The sequence below is a fragment of the Telopea speciosissima genome, chromosome 2, assembly GCF_018873765.1.
Source record: "Telopea speciosissima isolate NSW1024214 ecotype Mountain lineage chromosome 2, Tspe_v1, whole genome shotgun sequence".
Lineage (NCBI taxonomy): Eukaryota > Viridiplantae > Streptophyta > Magnoliopsida > Proteales > Proteaceae > Telopea > Telopea speciosissima.
The window spans coordinates 72,377,744-72,392,759 of NC_057917.1; the positions used below are offsets into that span (position 1 = coordinate 72,377,744).

The following is a 15,016-nucleotide window of genomic DNA, read 5'->3' on the forward strand; positions in this document are numbered from 1 at the left end:
TAGGTTTTCATTGCGATCAACTAATGCTTTGCGGTCCGTAAGTGCAAGTTATTAGTTTTGATCGATCCGTTTCATTTTATTTTTTTCAATTATGGTTGCAAAGTTCTTTTTGAATCTTGAAAAGGAGGGAAGATGTTAGAGATAGAACAGGAAATCCGAATCCAATAAGGACCGATCGAACTTCCTAAAACTATTAACTTAATCACTAAATCCTAATCCTAACAAGAATAGGATATATTGCTTTGTGCCCAAACCCCTTTCTCAGCTCTGTATATATAAATATAAAACACAGAACCTCACTTCACTATATCCGCTTCAATCTCCACGTAGAATCAGATATGAATAACGATTATTTCTCTCCTGCTGCTCAAAGTTCAGTCACATTAATGAATACCAACTACTATTATGACTATCAATGTTATCAACTTCTGCTCCAACTTTTCCCTGAATATGATTATCTTGTGCACCAGATTTACCTTGATTATCAACCACTACAGCAACGACAGTTCTCTTTTGTTGAATCTAATAATGTTGAAAGCTCAAGCATTGATGATGAGAGGGAGTCTTCTGTGGTACACTTGAATTCATCGCATTGCTTCTTGTTTTCTGAATCTGATCTGGAAACTTCAATCACTGACGAGAGCGAGTCTTCTGCGGTACACCTGAATTCACCGGATTACTTCTTGTTTTCTGAATCTGATCTGGAAAGTTCAATCACTGACGAGAGCGAGTTTGGAGACCAGAATTCACAGCTCCATTACTTCTCTTTTTTTGTTAATGAGGTGAACCTCTCTACTGCTTTCCTTCTTTCTTTTAATTTTATTTGTTTTACAATCTAATATAGCCTCTGATGACGATGGACATTGCAGAACTTAATTCTTTCAACACATTCATCGTTTAGTATGAAAATTTTCTTTTGTTGATTTTTACTGTATTGTGTCGCCAAACTTGGGCTATGTTTGGTATGCATTCCAAATTGATCGATGTCACATTCTTGGACAATAAAAATATTTATTTTTATTGCATTCGACCTAGAATGCATACCAAACACTGCCTTGAAGCTCAAATCGACCAGTTAATATTTTCCAAAATAGATAAATAAATCTCCCTAAAAAACCTTCTAATCTTTGGGGAGCAACCTCTTCTTATTCTTTCACTTCCCCTAGCTTGTTATTTATTTACTTTATGTTTGTCTGCTCACATTGTATTTTTCCTTGATATTTCATAGGTATTGGACCTTCCGTCTCGTCCACCTTCAGATTCTCAACGTAATCCGTAAAGATGCAAGATGTATTGACAGTTGTCTTATGTTATTCTAGGATGGATTTTTCACATTCCTAGTACATTTATATTTCATGTAAGGTCTTTTGACCATGCTCAATCAATGAAAAACATTACTTTTACCCCCAAAAAAAAAAAAGGAAAACATTACATTCTTGTTTGGTAACATTGGGGAGGGGGGTGTTTTGTCATTTTGATGGGGGCTTTTGTTCCCATTCAATGTTAAACTAGAACCAGGTAAGGGTTGTGTATGGTATTGGAAAAGTAAGGGTGTGGATTGCAAATTGAAATTATTTCCTAAAATTGAAACGAACCATTTAAACCAGAATGGATAAACCATTTACTAATTGATTTATTTGGTTTTGATTTTAAGAAGTGAAATCATTTATTAAACGGTTTGATTTTGATTTTAAGAAGTGAAGCCATGTAAATCATCGGTTGTTTTGAACCAATTAAAACCAATTACAACCCGTACATTATCGAACTTATACATACTAAATTGAAAAAAATAAAAATTTGGCTAGTACTGGTGTTATATATACGCTCTCTAGTGTATTGTAATAAATTTACACAATGTAAATTATTTTAAACTATTTTTATTTCTATAGTCCCAATTTGGGTCAAGATGCCGTGGGTTCAAGTCCAACAACATCAGATTTCTTTATTTGCCGTTTGTTCGTCATTGCGAGCAAAGTTGTTAAGTCAAACCAGAAAACAAAATTGAAACCCGAAATTGATAAAAACGGTTTAACCGGAACTGTTTATCAATTGAGATTTCGGATATTTGAATTGTTTAATAAACATTCAGTTTGGATTTCTACCTTTTTCATACTTTGAACCGAATAAAAACTGAATCAATTAATCAGAATCGAACCGATTAACACCCTTAGTCTAGTAAGGTTTTGTAATATTTTAAGAGTATTAATTATGATAACGATTATTCTCGTATCAAACAAGTCCATCGACACTCCTACTTGGCATGATATGATGGATATTCATAGTAAATGTCATGGTCCGATATAGAGTTAAAATAAACACAGAATTAGGAATCAAGATTTGGATCGGATCGAAATTAGTTTGGATCAGTCTTGGAGCCTATGTTTTAAATCTTTAACCCTAGTATCTGTATAAATACCAGATGAGCCGGATTGATCAGAATCTGAACCAGCCCTGTTTTTGAAACACTGATCAGATATTCTAATCCTCTACGTTTGGACCAAGTTTTTCTTCGCCCAAAGTAAGCTAGCACATAGGGTGTTACCTTACTATACAGTATACTATCACATTCATAACCCCCTTTGAAATTAAATGACTTTCTTACCCCTCTACTTGGTCGCATGGTTTCTATACAAGTGTCTAGACCAATGGGAGAGCACGCCTAGGAATCTATCCCGGGGGTAGAGGTATCATTTTACAGTGCCTTGTGAGAGGGCGTAGGAAACTCCATCAAGTAGAGATCTTTTTCCTTTATATTTATATCAAAGAAAACCTTGTAGCTTATATATGAGCATAGGAAGTGAATTTCTCTATCTCAGAGGATGTCGTACTTCTCTTTCTTTGAATCAATTTTGATAGCTGTTGTTGACCCAAAAAATGAATTTCTATCGTCAGTATCACTTTTAGATCCACTATGTGGATTTGATTCTGAGAGTGGAAAAGTTTACACATTCACGAGTTTAAAACAAAGTGTATGTTGTGCATGTTTTGGGGAAACATCTTTGCCTTTGGCTTTTAATGGGATTCTAAAAAGCCTAGGCATCATTTACTTCTCACGGGTAATCGATCTGGGCACAGAAATGCTCTACAATCTTAATAAAAGTGAATCAGAATCGGTTATGATTTCGCGCTTGTCTCATATTTTTTCAGTCACTAAAATAGTAAAAACTAGGGGTGTAAGTTTGGCCCTATAAACCTGAGGCTGCGGCCTCTCTGGACAGGGCCTGAGCTGAAGCATCGGGTTGAGCCCAGCCCAGCTCGCTAGAATTGGGCCTGGGCTGAGCTAAGAGGATTAAGTGTTGGGGTGGGGTTTAAAAAAACCCCGACGTGTTTTACCCCTAATAGAAACTCAATGAAACTCATACCTTTTATAGGTAGATCTACAAGACTATTGAATAAAAAAACTCGGTAAAAAATCAAACAGATGTAGAAATGCTCTTCCGAATTTCATTTTCTTGAGTTCTGGTAGATTTTGAACAAATTTGATGGTAATTGAAGGAGGATGATCTCATGCTCAATTCCGGGTTTTAAAAACTTGAGAAGCTCTCCCAAGAGATGAACTCGTAAAAACAATCTGAATCATTTTTTGTAGACCTCCGATACATGTTTTGTGGTCAAACGATAAAGTATGACACACCAAATTACGAGGTTTTCCATACCAGAGAATTTTTATCCTCTCAAGTGCGGTGCAATGCTATCCGACAAAGGCCAAAGGTGTATAGGTGCATTGCCTACCGTCGGATGCACTTTGAGGTGCACTGCCGAGTGCACCGTACTTGAGAGAATAAAGATCCCTACACCAAGTGCCAATGTTAATATACGTAGAATCATCATTTCTCATTTTGAGGCAGAGAATTGCCACACTATCGACATGAAATAGAATCCCCCACACCGTGTGAGTAGAAGCATGGTAGAACTCAAAATTGAGAAGGTACATGATTCATTTACGAGAAAAATGCGAGGGGGAGAGCAAAAGAGAGTAGCGTGGCCAGTATTTTCCCGTTAATTCAATGAAAGTTAAGGATGTCAACCGATCAGGTCTACCAGGTTTCAGTTGGGCTTAATCGAATCCCACCAATTTAAGGTTCCGTACTATTTCTACCTATTTAGGTAATCAAGCCTCATAGGCTAAGGTACGAACACGTATTTATTCAAGTGATTGCTTACCGATTCATAATTGAGCTCAAGGTAATTTGACTAATCGATTTTTAAATTTAATCAATAAATAATGAGATTAAATGGGCTTAAACGAGCTAATCGGACTATAAATGGTTGCTCCCAATCAGGTAACTGTTGGACTACTATAAAAAATACTCAATTATTAATCAATAGGTGCTTGAACAAGGAACTTTATCCCCTCAAGTGCACCAAAAAGGTTCATCTGAGGGTGCATATACACGGACCTTTATCCGCTGCTGTAATTGGAGCGCTGTTGTGTGCATCGTGCGACAGTGGGGTTCGCTGTGCACACATGGCTGCTGCTGCACCGCACGATGCGCACAACAGCGCTCCAGTTACAGCAGGGATAAAAATTCCACATACACTTGGGGGAGTGTTTTAACTTTTAAACAAACTCACTAAGGTGAACCGTCAGATGTACCTTTTTAGTGCACTTGAGGTGTACTGTACTTGAGGTGATAAAAATTCCTTGAACGGTTGAACCCATCATGTTTGGGGCTTCACTCGATTCAGGTCAGGCCGGATCTTTATCATCTCAATTATACTTCTCGTACTTGACGTCAAGTACATCTAACAGAGGAGGCAGAAATGACTATCTTACCCCGTGCCCGAATACACTGCCCGAGATGGAGTCTACGTGAGGTCCACCTCCCTCTACCAGATGTACTTGACTTCAAGCGCGGCAAGGTAATTGAGAGGATAAAAATTCGGTCAGGCCGGCCTGGCCTACCGGTGTGGGCATTTTAACCCCTTAAAAAAGGGAAGTCTCTTCACTCTATGCAAGCGGGGGTAGTCTTTGTCCTCTCATTTTTTTTTTCCCCCATTTTCATTCATATTCTCTTGATGCTTTCTTTACTTTCAGAGTCTCAACCCAATCATTAAACATCTTTAATGGCGTCGGATCTCTCTTTCGATTCCACTGCTTGAACTGCGTTCACTACGTATACCTTTTGCAACCTCACTCTGTAACGCCTCATACGATCCGTAATATTGTGGATTCTCCAAGTCTGGTTTTTTATTGAAGATCAAACGCTCGAGTTAGGTTTTCATTCCGATCAACTAATGCTTTGGAGCCCGTAAGTGCAAGTTAGTTTTGATCGATCCGTTTCTTGGCTCTGTATCTTTATTTTTTAATTCTGTTTGCGAAGTTATTTTTTTGAATCTTTATGTTACTGTGGGAGTAGCTAATGTTTGATCTGGTAGTTGTTATCTTGAATTTTTTTATATTGTCGATGGTTAATTGAAGGACAAATTTTGATCTTTTCTTATCGGACTAGGAGATGATAGACTCCATGATGGTAGATTATGGTTAGGTATTATCTTTGATTCCTCGTGGTGTGTCACTTGTATGGGACTCTGAGTAACTTTCTAGAATTCTCAAGATTTCCATCATTGTCAGACTGAGCAAATTTTTGTTTCCATTTTTTGGAGTAGAGGTTCTAATTGGTGTTTATTATTGTTTCACTGAATTCTTAATGCATTTTCTGTGTTTTGTTCTCCTTCTTTGGGACCTGCAATGGGAAATGAAGTGGAATACATTGTTTCCACTATTTTGGATTTAAATTGGGGATGGAATGAAAAGAGAGATGACAAACATTCATTCAAGGAACTCATTCTAATTATTTTCCCTACCTCTGTTTGCGCTGCTTATTCAAATATCACGAGCTATATGTTTTGAAACTATAACCCTAGATTTGGCATTACAGAGAAAAGGGACTTATGCTACCAAAGCTTCTGGATTTTCTTTAGTTATCTACCTTATGCTCTTAAGGTTACTGCAGAAGGGCCTCACTATAACCTCGCTTTACTTTACTGCATGGGAGGAGCTCATCTCAGCATTAACTTTCCCTGAATGGTAAATTGTATTTTTTTTTACCCTTGATATGGTGTTTCTGGTGGTATGAAGGAGATTATTTATTTTTCCAACATAATCCCTTAGGCTCAGTTTGGTTGTAAGGGGAGTTAAAGGGAAGGAAAGTGAAAATTTCAAACCTAGAAAAGAAACTTTTGTAATTATTACCCCACATGTTTATGTCATTAACTCCAAATCATTCCTTATTTGGTTATTATATTTCACTTTACTTTCCATCCAAATCCCTTGAATTTAAAGAGTAAAATAAAAATCACATCTAAAGAGTATCATTACTAATTATTGTAGAAAATTTAAATAGTTTACATAATCATGTTAGATAATGATTACAAAAACTTCATTTTAGGTTTGAATAACTTCACTACCCTTTAATTCCTCCTTGCAACCAGACAGAGCCTTAATATTCTCCTACTTATCTTTCTTCTTGGGTGTGCCCTGCCCCCAATGTTTAGATTAAGTGACCATCTTGGATGGTTTTAGGTAACTGGGTTTTTTTCCCTTTTCGTTTTGCATGTTTCCCCCCCCCCCCCCGTATTTTATTGATTAAGTAAATGAGGTGTCCATGCTTAGCTTCTGGGTATCTTTATACATGTGCTTCTTATGAACTTCTAATTATTTCAGTGTCTTAAGTATACACATTATTTGAACCTGGAACCTTTGTAGAGGCATGAATTGTACTCAATGAAATCAACATGGCTAGCAGACTCGCCCCCCTCCCAACCTTTAGAAAACTTTTTTATGAGTAGGCCCGTATGCTTCGTTTATTGAAATGGCTATACTTCACTAGTTTATGGGTTCTCATTGTACAGTGTTACTTATTGTTCCATCTGGTGATACATCTTTGAACAGGAAGATCTTCCACAAGCTTACACAATGAAGCCAGGAATTTCTTCTTTGAATCCATATGCAGCATCTTACATACCTCTCTCCAAACGAGAGGAGGAAAACAAAGGATTTGGACTTAATGGCAGGCATCCAGCTGGTGATGGAACTGGCCGGTCTGTAGCTCCATCTGAGAACCAACAAGTGACTAAACAGAACCAAGTTCAAGGAGAAGCTTCTCTTGACTTCAGCATCCATGGCATTGAAAAACTACTCGATTCTGAGAATGGGACACAGAAGGGCCACTCGGTTTATGGTTCTCATGATTCATGTTCTCAGAATCCAAATGGCAAGATAGAAAAACAGGGAACTCGTGATGCTTCTGAGATGGATCTGGCATATCTTGGCATTATGTTTCCTGGTATATCTGATCAGTCACTTGCCGATGTCTACTCTGTAAATGAGGGTGACCTGGATGCATCAGTTGAAATGCTGCATCAACTTGAGGTAATGATCTTTCTGTTTCCCCCTTCTTTTCCTTTATTCTAATAATTCCCTTTTTTCTAACCTAGAGGTGCATATTTATAGCCTATAGATTAGGTGCTGCCACCAATATTATTTGTACACTATATTTTGTTATTTGCTTTTGCATCTTTCGAGTGGCACCTACAGATTCAACCATACAATGAATTTCTGGAACCAACTTCATACAGAATTTGATAAGAACAAAATTGTATTCTAATCTTTTTTCTGGAATACCATGTCTTTTTCATTTACATTTTTGATAACATTCGGGATTAATCAGTTTTTTTTAATATGATTCTGGTATCCAGTTTATTTCAGCACCATACACTGGTAGTCATAAAAAATGCATTTAGAACAAACTGAACTCTATTAATTCCTATTGATAATGAATTGATTTCACTTGATCTCTGTAGTCTGTTTCATGTTTATTTATGCCCTTCGTAGTTCTTGTTATCTCCCATTGCAGGGGGGTATTTCTTGTTATTCCCATGTTCAATCTCTCCTTGATCCTTGTCGACTGGTTTATCATTTAATTGTTTTCTGTGTTTGCAGGTCTATCCTGCAGATGTTTCTCAACATCTTCCAGACTCCTTGGACGTTGGTGATGTGTCAGTGATTGAGTATCCAGCTGAAGGCACATCTGAGAGGCCGAATCAAACCACCTCTGATGAAGTTAATGGGTCTTCGTCTTGTTCATTGAAATCAGCCTCTTGACTTGTGCTCTAACCGCCTGCAGTGTGAGAAAGGTAGGAAAAGAAGCTTGATGTCTGCTTTCTTGGATTGTGTGGTGAGAAGTTAAAAAAAAATTTGGAGAGGGGGTAGTTCTTTCCTTTGCCGAACTGATGGATATCAACCATGTCATGTTATAATTTTTAGTGGCTTTGTTCATTCTGTCTTTCCTTTCTTTCATCATGAGTTTTGTTTCATGGGTAATCAGCTCATCATCCCCTGTGCAGTTCTTCTTCTGCAAATTATTCTCATCTGAAATGAAAGCGAGTTTTTTTCATCTTATCATCTTTCTCTTTTGATGTTAACACTTTGCAGGGGTAATAGCCCATCTATAAAACTAAGAAGGTATTTTGCAAAACCCAGAAATTAAGAAATTAACCATATCTTATGATTTTGAAACCCAAATTATCCATTATATTCTGTGGAACAGCCAATATAATAGATAGAATACAGTTTATCTAAATTTTGATTTGATAGATGGTTGAGACTTGAGACCATCTGATCTGCCTGCGTGCTTGCCTGTTCTGGAAATTTTCGCTTTCATTTCACTTTCACTATTACACACTACACAGTTCGTGTGTAGCATTTGTGATGTCATGCGTGATTACCAGTAGTTACAAAATTATTTAAAAATACATTTTATTCCCCTTTTTATACGGATCAAATATATAGTTTTTGTATTGAAAAACAAGATTGCCCTCTTAACGAGGACTTCCTCCTAATTTGTGTGCATTATCAAGTTAACGTGGTGGTCACAACATGTTTTGACAGGTTCTTTGTATTTCTTTATTCATTTGGATATTGTCAGGGGTATTTTGAATAATTCAAAAAATACTTTTACTCAATATATTGAATAAACTGTTATTCTTAACTAAATGTGCAAAATATCATACCCATATTTTATTGATTCTGTTTATAATTGTGGGCCTGTGGCCTCAGTAATATATTGAGGTGTCCCAAAAATATAATAAAATAGACTAAAACGGAAGACTTCCCCTATGGTATTCTTTTCCCTTCCACCCTACAACCCAAAAATTAAAAAAAATAAAAAATAAAAAAATCTGTTGTTAAGAATTGATGTTTCAAAAATGGGAATCAAATCGTTGGATCTAGGATTCAGATCTGAGGGGCTGATTCTAGGGTTTTTGAGAGATTTTGACTGATTCTAATCTGGATTGGAATCAAAAGGAACCAATTTACTTTGCTCGAGCTAACTATCTTCTTTGAAGCTTTGTGTAATTCTAATGAAGTTTTTTCTCTTATATTTTTCACTCTAATAATAATTATTGGAATAATTTAAACCAGATTTTTGATACTAACCTGAGATAGAATCCATCCAGAAGAGCAAGAAGGTGTGGAAGTGATACAGATGGAGAGGTTGTATACACGCATGTGTGGATCCTTTCGTACACGCCAAGACACAGGTTGGGGGGAGGGGGGGGGGGGGAACCACCTCCTATTTACGCTTTCATGGCCGATGACTCCTATACCTCTGAATTAGTACTCGGGCGTTGTGGGAAACCTTCCCTGAATACAATATTATTGCACAATACACTTTAGACCAAAATGCAGTGACTTTTGTGCAAGTAGAGAAGTACCACTTAGGTTTGAACCCACTCACTACCTTCAAGGCCCCAACTAGGGCCTAGGGGCATTGAAATAAGACCGTATCGGTCCGGTATTAGTTTGGATTTTTATAAACCATTACAAGACCGAAATTGATCAGACCGATCTATGAGATTGATCGAACTAATCTTTGGACCGAAATAGGAAGAAGTAATGAACACCTCCCCCACCCAAAAAAAAAAAAAAAAAAACCCCAAAAAAATCGACATTGGATCAAAACCAGCCAGAACAATCAATAGCTATCATTGTCAATTTGGCTTTTGTAAACCAAACACCTTATTGGTCTGGATTCAATTTGACCCAATATATGCAAAATCAATTGATATCAGATTGAACTGACCGTTCGACACCCGGTCCAACCCTAAAACATTAGAAAAAGGAAAAAGGTAGATCGGTTAACTTAGGTCTTCTCCTAATGACAAAACTGTAATGAAACTACAATTTGGATCCTCTATTGCAGAGCTGTCCAGCAGAACCGTGCTGCCAAGATACGATGAGACGCACAATGACAACTTTACCCCGACTTGCGCAAGGCGCTCAGGCAGGGATAAGGCGATCATTGCTCGGGCAGGGGTAAGGCTCTGATCTAACAAACAGCTAGATCTAGATCACAGCCGCACACTGAGAATCACCAATCACCCACCCCTGCAGTGGGCCCCATCCCTCTTCCCAAAGTATAGGAAGTGACAAAACATTGTTTAGGGAAAGGATCAAACCTACCCCGGGCTTGAATTCAAGTCTCAGTTCACGGGTTATCCTTATCCTTAAAAACAAAATACTAATTACTACTACTTAATTCCCAGGTAAAACCCCATTAATATATAACCACTCTCTCTCTCTCTTACTTCCAAAAACGAAAAAAAAACAAGAGGAGAGGAAGACAGGAAAGAGAAGGGACGTGACTTGACCGTAAATTTCGTTCAGTTTCTCTCTCTTAATTTAAAAAAAAAAAAAAAAGGGTTAGAGATAAATATCCTTCGCAAATGCAAAACTGACAATTAAAATGCCGGCGTCAAACTTTAAGAAAAGAAGAAACTTCGGTAATCATCAATTCGCCAATTTTCATTTTCACACCACCATCACCACAAAATACATTTTCCAAATAAAGAATTTTGAACTCCTGACAACTCGCGTTAGAGTTCCCCCATTACCCTCTTCAATACCCGTCCGTCTTTCTTTTCTCTTCTCTTTCCATTTTGAAATTTTTTGAGTTCACAAAAGATCAAGGAAGGCCTGTTTTTTCTTTGTTTTTTTTTACGTAATTCTTCTTTGGTGGATTCCTCATGAATTTATAGAGAATTTTAGTTGATTTTCTTTGAGGTTCTTCAATTAATCTGGGTGATCTGATTGTTGTTTCATTTTCGAAGAATCTCTGGGATTTGATTTGAGCTTCGTTCGTTTGAGGCGAATTTCGAGAATGTGATACGTACTTAGGAAGGAATCCAGAGGTCTTCGAGGTATCAATGGTTTAAAGTCCTATGAGAAACTTCATTCTAGTAGGAACAACCGAAAGAGATTCAAAGATATTTGCTCTTGAAGAAACGCTCGAGTTACAGAGGCCGTTCTGTTTCTGCAACTTTTCGATTCATTAGCTAATCTGAAAGAAGATCCAACTTCGTTTCTTTAAGGTCTCAGTCGACGAATAACAGAGATCTGAGAATTGAAACCGGAGCTATCCCTGTTGGAGGTCGAACTACAAAGATTTTCTGCAACATTTGTAAGGGCTAGGCTTCCAATACAAGTTTTGAGATTGAGGTTTCGTTTTAGTCGTCTCGTTTTACACGATCACGATGGGAGTCGATTACTACAACATCTTGAAGGTGAATAGAAACGCAACGGATGACGATCTCAAGAAATCTTACAGGAGATTGGCAATGAAATGGCATCCCGATAAGAATCCAAACAATAAAAAAGAAGCAGAGGCTAAATTCAAGCAGATTTCCGAAGCCTACGAAGTAAGATATCTCTACTTCTAATTTTCTTTCTCCCATTTCGGTTTGAGATTTCCATGCGTTCTATATTTGTCTATGTAACAACAAAATGCAGGTTTCTGGTCTCTGTTAATCCTTGCATTTCATCTTGTTTGTCCTGTTATGGATGACAATACCAAATTTTAATTCTTCGCTATTGGGAATTTTAATTATCTAATTCAACTAAAATCTAAAAAATCACTAAAAGGCCAACCTTTCCCGGGAAATTTGAACCTGCAAAAAGAATCAAAATAACTGATTTTTTTTTTTGATTCAGGTCTTGAGTGATCCACAGAAAAGGACGGTCTATGATCAATATGGAGAAGAAGGGTTGAAAGGCGCGACTCCCTCTGGTTCCTCCGGTGGAAGTGGATTCCCCTTTGGTGGTGGAAATTCTGGTGGTCCAAATGATTTCATGTTCAACCCAAGGAACGCAGAGGACATCTTTGCAGAATTCTTTGGGAATAGCCCTTTTGGGTTCGGTTCATCAGGTCCTGGGAGGTCTATGAGATTCCAATCCGATGGAGGTGGGATCTTCAATGGGTTTGGTGGGACTGAAAATCACTTTCGAACGTACAGTGAGGGGGTCGGAGGAGGCATGCCCCGGAAGCCACCGCCGGTGGAGAGCAAACTACCATGTAGCCTTGAGGAGCTGTACACTGGGTCAACAAGGAAGATGAAGATCTCCAGGAAAGTGGTTGATGTCAGTGGGTATGTATTCTTCTCTTCACACACAACTTCTCAGCTTCAGTCATGTTTTCTCAATTTTTTTGCTCTGACCATATCTTTTTATGAATTAGCTATTGAGTGAATGAGTTTAAAAAACCCTATCCCTATAAACATTTACCTGACAACCGAAGTATAAACTCCACTCCAATTTGATAATGTTGGTTACTTTCCATTGTGAATTTGTTCTTGATCGGTATTATGGATCACTGGGAATTTGGTGACATCTTCTACAAATATAAAATGGTGAATATGCTATCAAGCAGGTCTAACAGAATCATACATTTATAAGGGAAGAATTATTATGGTTTTTAAGATGGGGATGTTTTTCTACACGCTCACTTCTTCTTGGGATGTAAATCATTTTATCATACCTACACATACCAGTTTAACTTTTTAAGTAACAATTGATCAAATGAACAACTATGCCCTGGGCTTATCGTTTTCTCATCTCCCTCTTGAATAAAAAAAAAAATTAATATTTCGCAGGCGACTAGTTCCAGAGTCAGAGATCTTAACAATCACTGTGAAGCCTGGGTGGAAGAAGGGAACAAAGATCACATTTCCAGACAAAGGAAACGAACAGACAAACCAGCTACCAGCAGATCTTGTATTTGTGATTGATGAGAAGCCACATGATGTCTACGAGAGGGATGGCAATGACCTGATTATCACCCAGAAGGTGTCATTAGCAGAGGCACTTGGGGGAACCACTGTGAACCTCAAAACACTGGATGGTCGTGAACTGAATATTCCAGTAACTGATGTTGTGAACCCAGGGTATGAGCTTGTGATTGCAGATGAAGGAATGCCAATCGCCAAGGAGCGAGGGAACAGGGGCAATCTTTGTATCAAATTTGAAGTAAAGTTCCCAACAAGATTAACATCTGAGCAAAAGACAGGTCTCAAGCGTATCCTAGGAGGTTGATTATAAGGGTAATCTTTATCAACAAAGATATCTATATAAATATATTAGTGACTCACATTCTTCACATCATTTCCCATTTGTTTTTGGTCTGAATTGATTTGAGTATCATCAATCAGGATAGGGCTCAGTCGATTTAGTGTATCCAATGTAAAATGGATGTTGTGTTCTTCCCATTATTAATGTGTAGTTTTCATTTTTGTTGTTATATTTTGGTCTTCTTGGTGGTCACCCCTTAGAACCTCTTTAGCGGAGCTTGTACCTATGACCGAACTGTTTTTGTAAAGGGAAGCCTACTTCATTTTCTAGTATACTCATATTTGAGCCTATCATAAGGGATGTCAGTGAGGGAAGCTCGATTGCCATACAGCATGAACAAATATTCTTGACATGAAAATTAAATTTCCACACTGCGAATGAGAGCATGTATAATCCTAAATGAAAATGTTAAGAGAAAGCTTTATGTGGGTTAAGAGTATAATGTAATTTGAACTTAACATTGATAATTATATACTTTAAACCCTATTTGATCAAACATTGAGGGTGTTTCCGTTGTTCAGCATCCTCGTATTATTAATTTTTCAACTTGATAAAGATTATAAATCAAGTATATGCTTTGACGAAGCTCAGTTTTAGAGTGCATTTAATTTTGATGCTCTTGCACTTCTATTCTTGCTATCGCGTAGCCAGCAAAGCAATGGAGGAATTCTGTTACTTATGAAGTCATATGGTGACAGTTGGACCTGGAATGAAAGCATTTCATCTTAATTTGCTAATGCATCTACTTACTTGCGATTTCGGCTAAAATCTACACAAGAAGTCATCACCATCATTTGAGTAAATAGAAGGAATCCAATTAGTAAAACCTAAGATGCCCATATTTCTAGTTTACACTAACTAAACCACTCGTAACTCAGATGAGTTTGTCTTGAAGCATCATTTCATGAATAGGATGCTATGAAATTCCAAAATAAAACGATTCCATTCCATGTGAAAACTAAATGCAGCCTCCATCAATCAAAATAATTGTTTAGTGCTTTTGTCTTACCATACAATGATCAAAGGTTTAACCCATGAACAAATTATTCATGTACCAACCTGAAAGTAAACCAAATTATCCAAAATTAGTAAGTGCAGGCAAGACACCAGCCTTTGGTAACAAAATCACCTCCAGACAAGACGACTACCATCTCAAATCGATAGATTTGTTACAGTAGAGGGAAGCCTGGATTTTTTTTCCTTTTGTGGGGGAGGGGATAGATAACAGAAAATGTCAATTATAGAAGCTTGGAGTATTTTTCAAATTACATTGTTAACCAAGAATACAAACATGGAGCATACACATCTACTTCTGCTTAAGCTACAGCTCATAACCGCCAGGCACACCAAGAGAAAGATCGAGATACAATGCATGTTGGTGCAAACATCTAGTGCAAACCTGCTTGTTCTACAAGGTGTTTGTATTCATCCGATACATATGATTTCACCCTGATTGAGGGTTTTCCTCCATCCTTTGCTGGAGACACATACTTCAACCCTATTACTGTTTCAAGACCTGCAACAAAGAGAGCCAAATAAATTTTTTTTTTCGAATCTTCCAGATGGAATTACATTGACAAAGAATGACATACATGGAAGACACATAAT

The 15,016-nt window shown here is 37.5% G+C and overlaps 3 protein-coding genes and 1 long non-coding RNA gene across 8 annotated transcripts in view; 3 read left to right on the plus strand and 1 right to left on the minus strand.

Moving 5' to 3' along the window:
* On the plus strand, positions 1-8,399 carry LOC122651268 (polyadenylate-binding protein-interacting protein 6-like). 4 transcript variants are annotated; one of them, XM_043844587.1, is made up of 4 exons: positions 1-37; positions 6,896-6,987; positions 7,024-7,375; positions 7,946-8,399. In XM_043844587.1, exons 2-4 carry the CDS (start codon positions 6,920-6,922, stop codon positions 8,105-8,107), a joined length of 582 nt encoding a protein of 193 aa, XP_043700522.1. In that variant the 5' UTR covers positions 1-37; positions 6,896-6,919; the 3' UTR covers positions 8,108-8,399. The 4 variants fall into 4 exon arrangements, with proteins under 4 accessions (XP_043700522.1, XP_043700521.1, XP_043700520.1 ...); XM_043844586.1 differs by having other exon boundaries at positions 6-43; XM_043844585.1 differs by lacking the exon at positions 1-37 and adding an exon at positions 5,007-5,258.
* LOC122651269 overlaps positions 3,950-15,016 on the plus strand; it is an 11,693-nt gene continuing 626 nt past the window's right edge. The window contains exons 1-2 of the long non-coding RNA XR_006331428.1: positions 3,950-3,981; positions 9,893-9,898. This is a non-coding gene — a long non-coding RNA (uncharacterized LOC122651269). The remainder of the gene's footprint in view (positions 3,982-9,892; positions 9,899-15,016) is intronic.
* On the plus strand, positions 11,413-13,570 carry LOC122651265 (dnaJ homolog subfamily B member 1). Of its 2 annotated transcripts, XM_043844583.1 has the most exons (4): positions 11,413-11,703; positions 11,996-12,429; positions 12,934-13,380; positions 13,501-13,570. In XM_043844583.1, exons 1-3 carry the CDS (start codon positions 11,539-11,541, stop codon positions 13,370-13,372), a joined length of 1,038 nt encoding a protein of 345 aa, XP_043700518.1. In that variant the 5' UTR covers positions 11,413-11,538; the 3' UTR covers positions 13,373-13,380; positions 13,501-13,570. The 2 variants fall into 2 exon arrangements, with proteins under 2 accessions (XP_043700518.1, XP_043700517.1); XM_043844582.1 differs by having other exon boundaries at positions 12,934-13,570.
* LOC122651263 overlaps positions 14,624-15,016 on the minus strand; it is a 19,933-nt gene continuing 19,540 nt past the window's right edge. Inside the window, exon 11 of the mRNA XM_043844576.1 lies at positions 14,624-14,924. Within this exon, the coding sequence (XP_043700511.1) occupies positions 14,797-14,924 (128 nt within the window). The 3' untranslated portion in view covers positions 14,624-14,796. The remainder of the gene's footprint in view (positions 14,925-15,016) is intronic.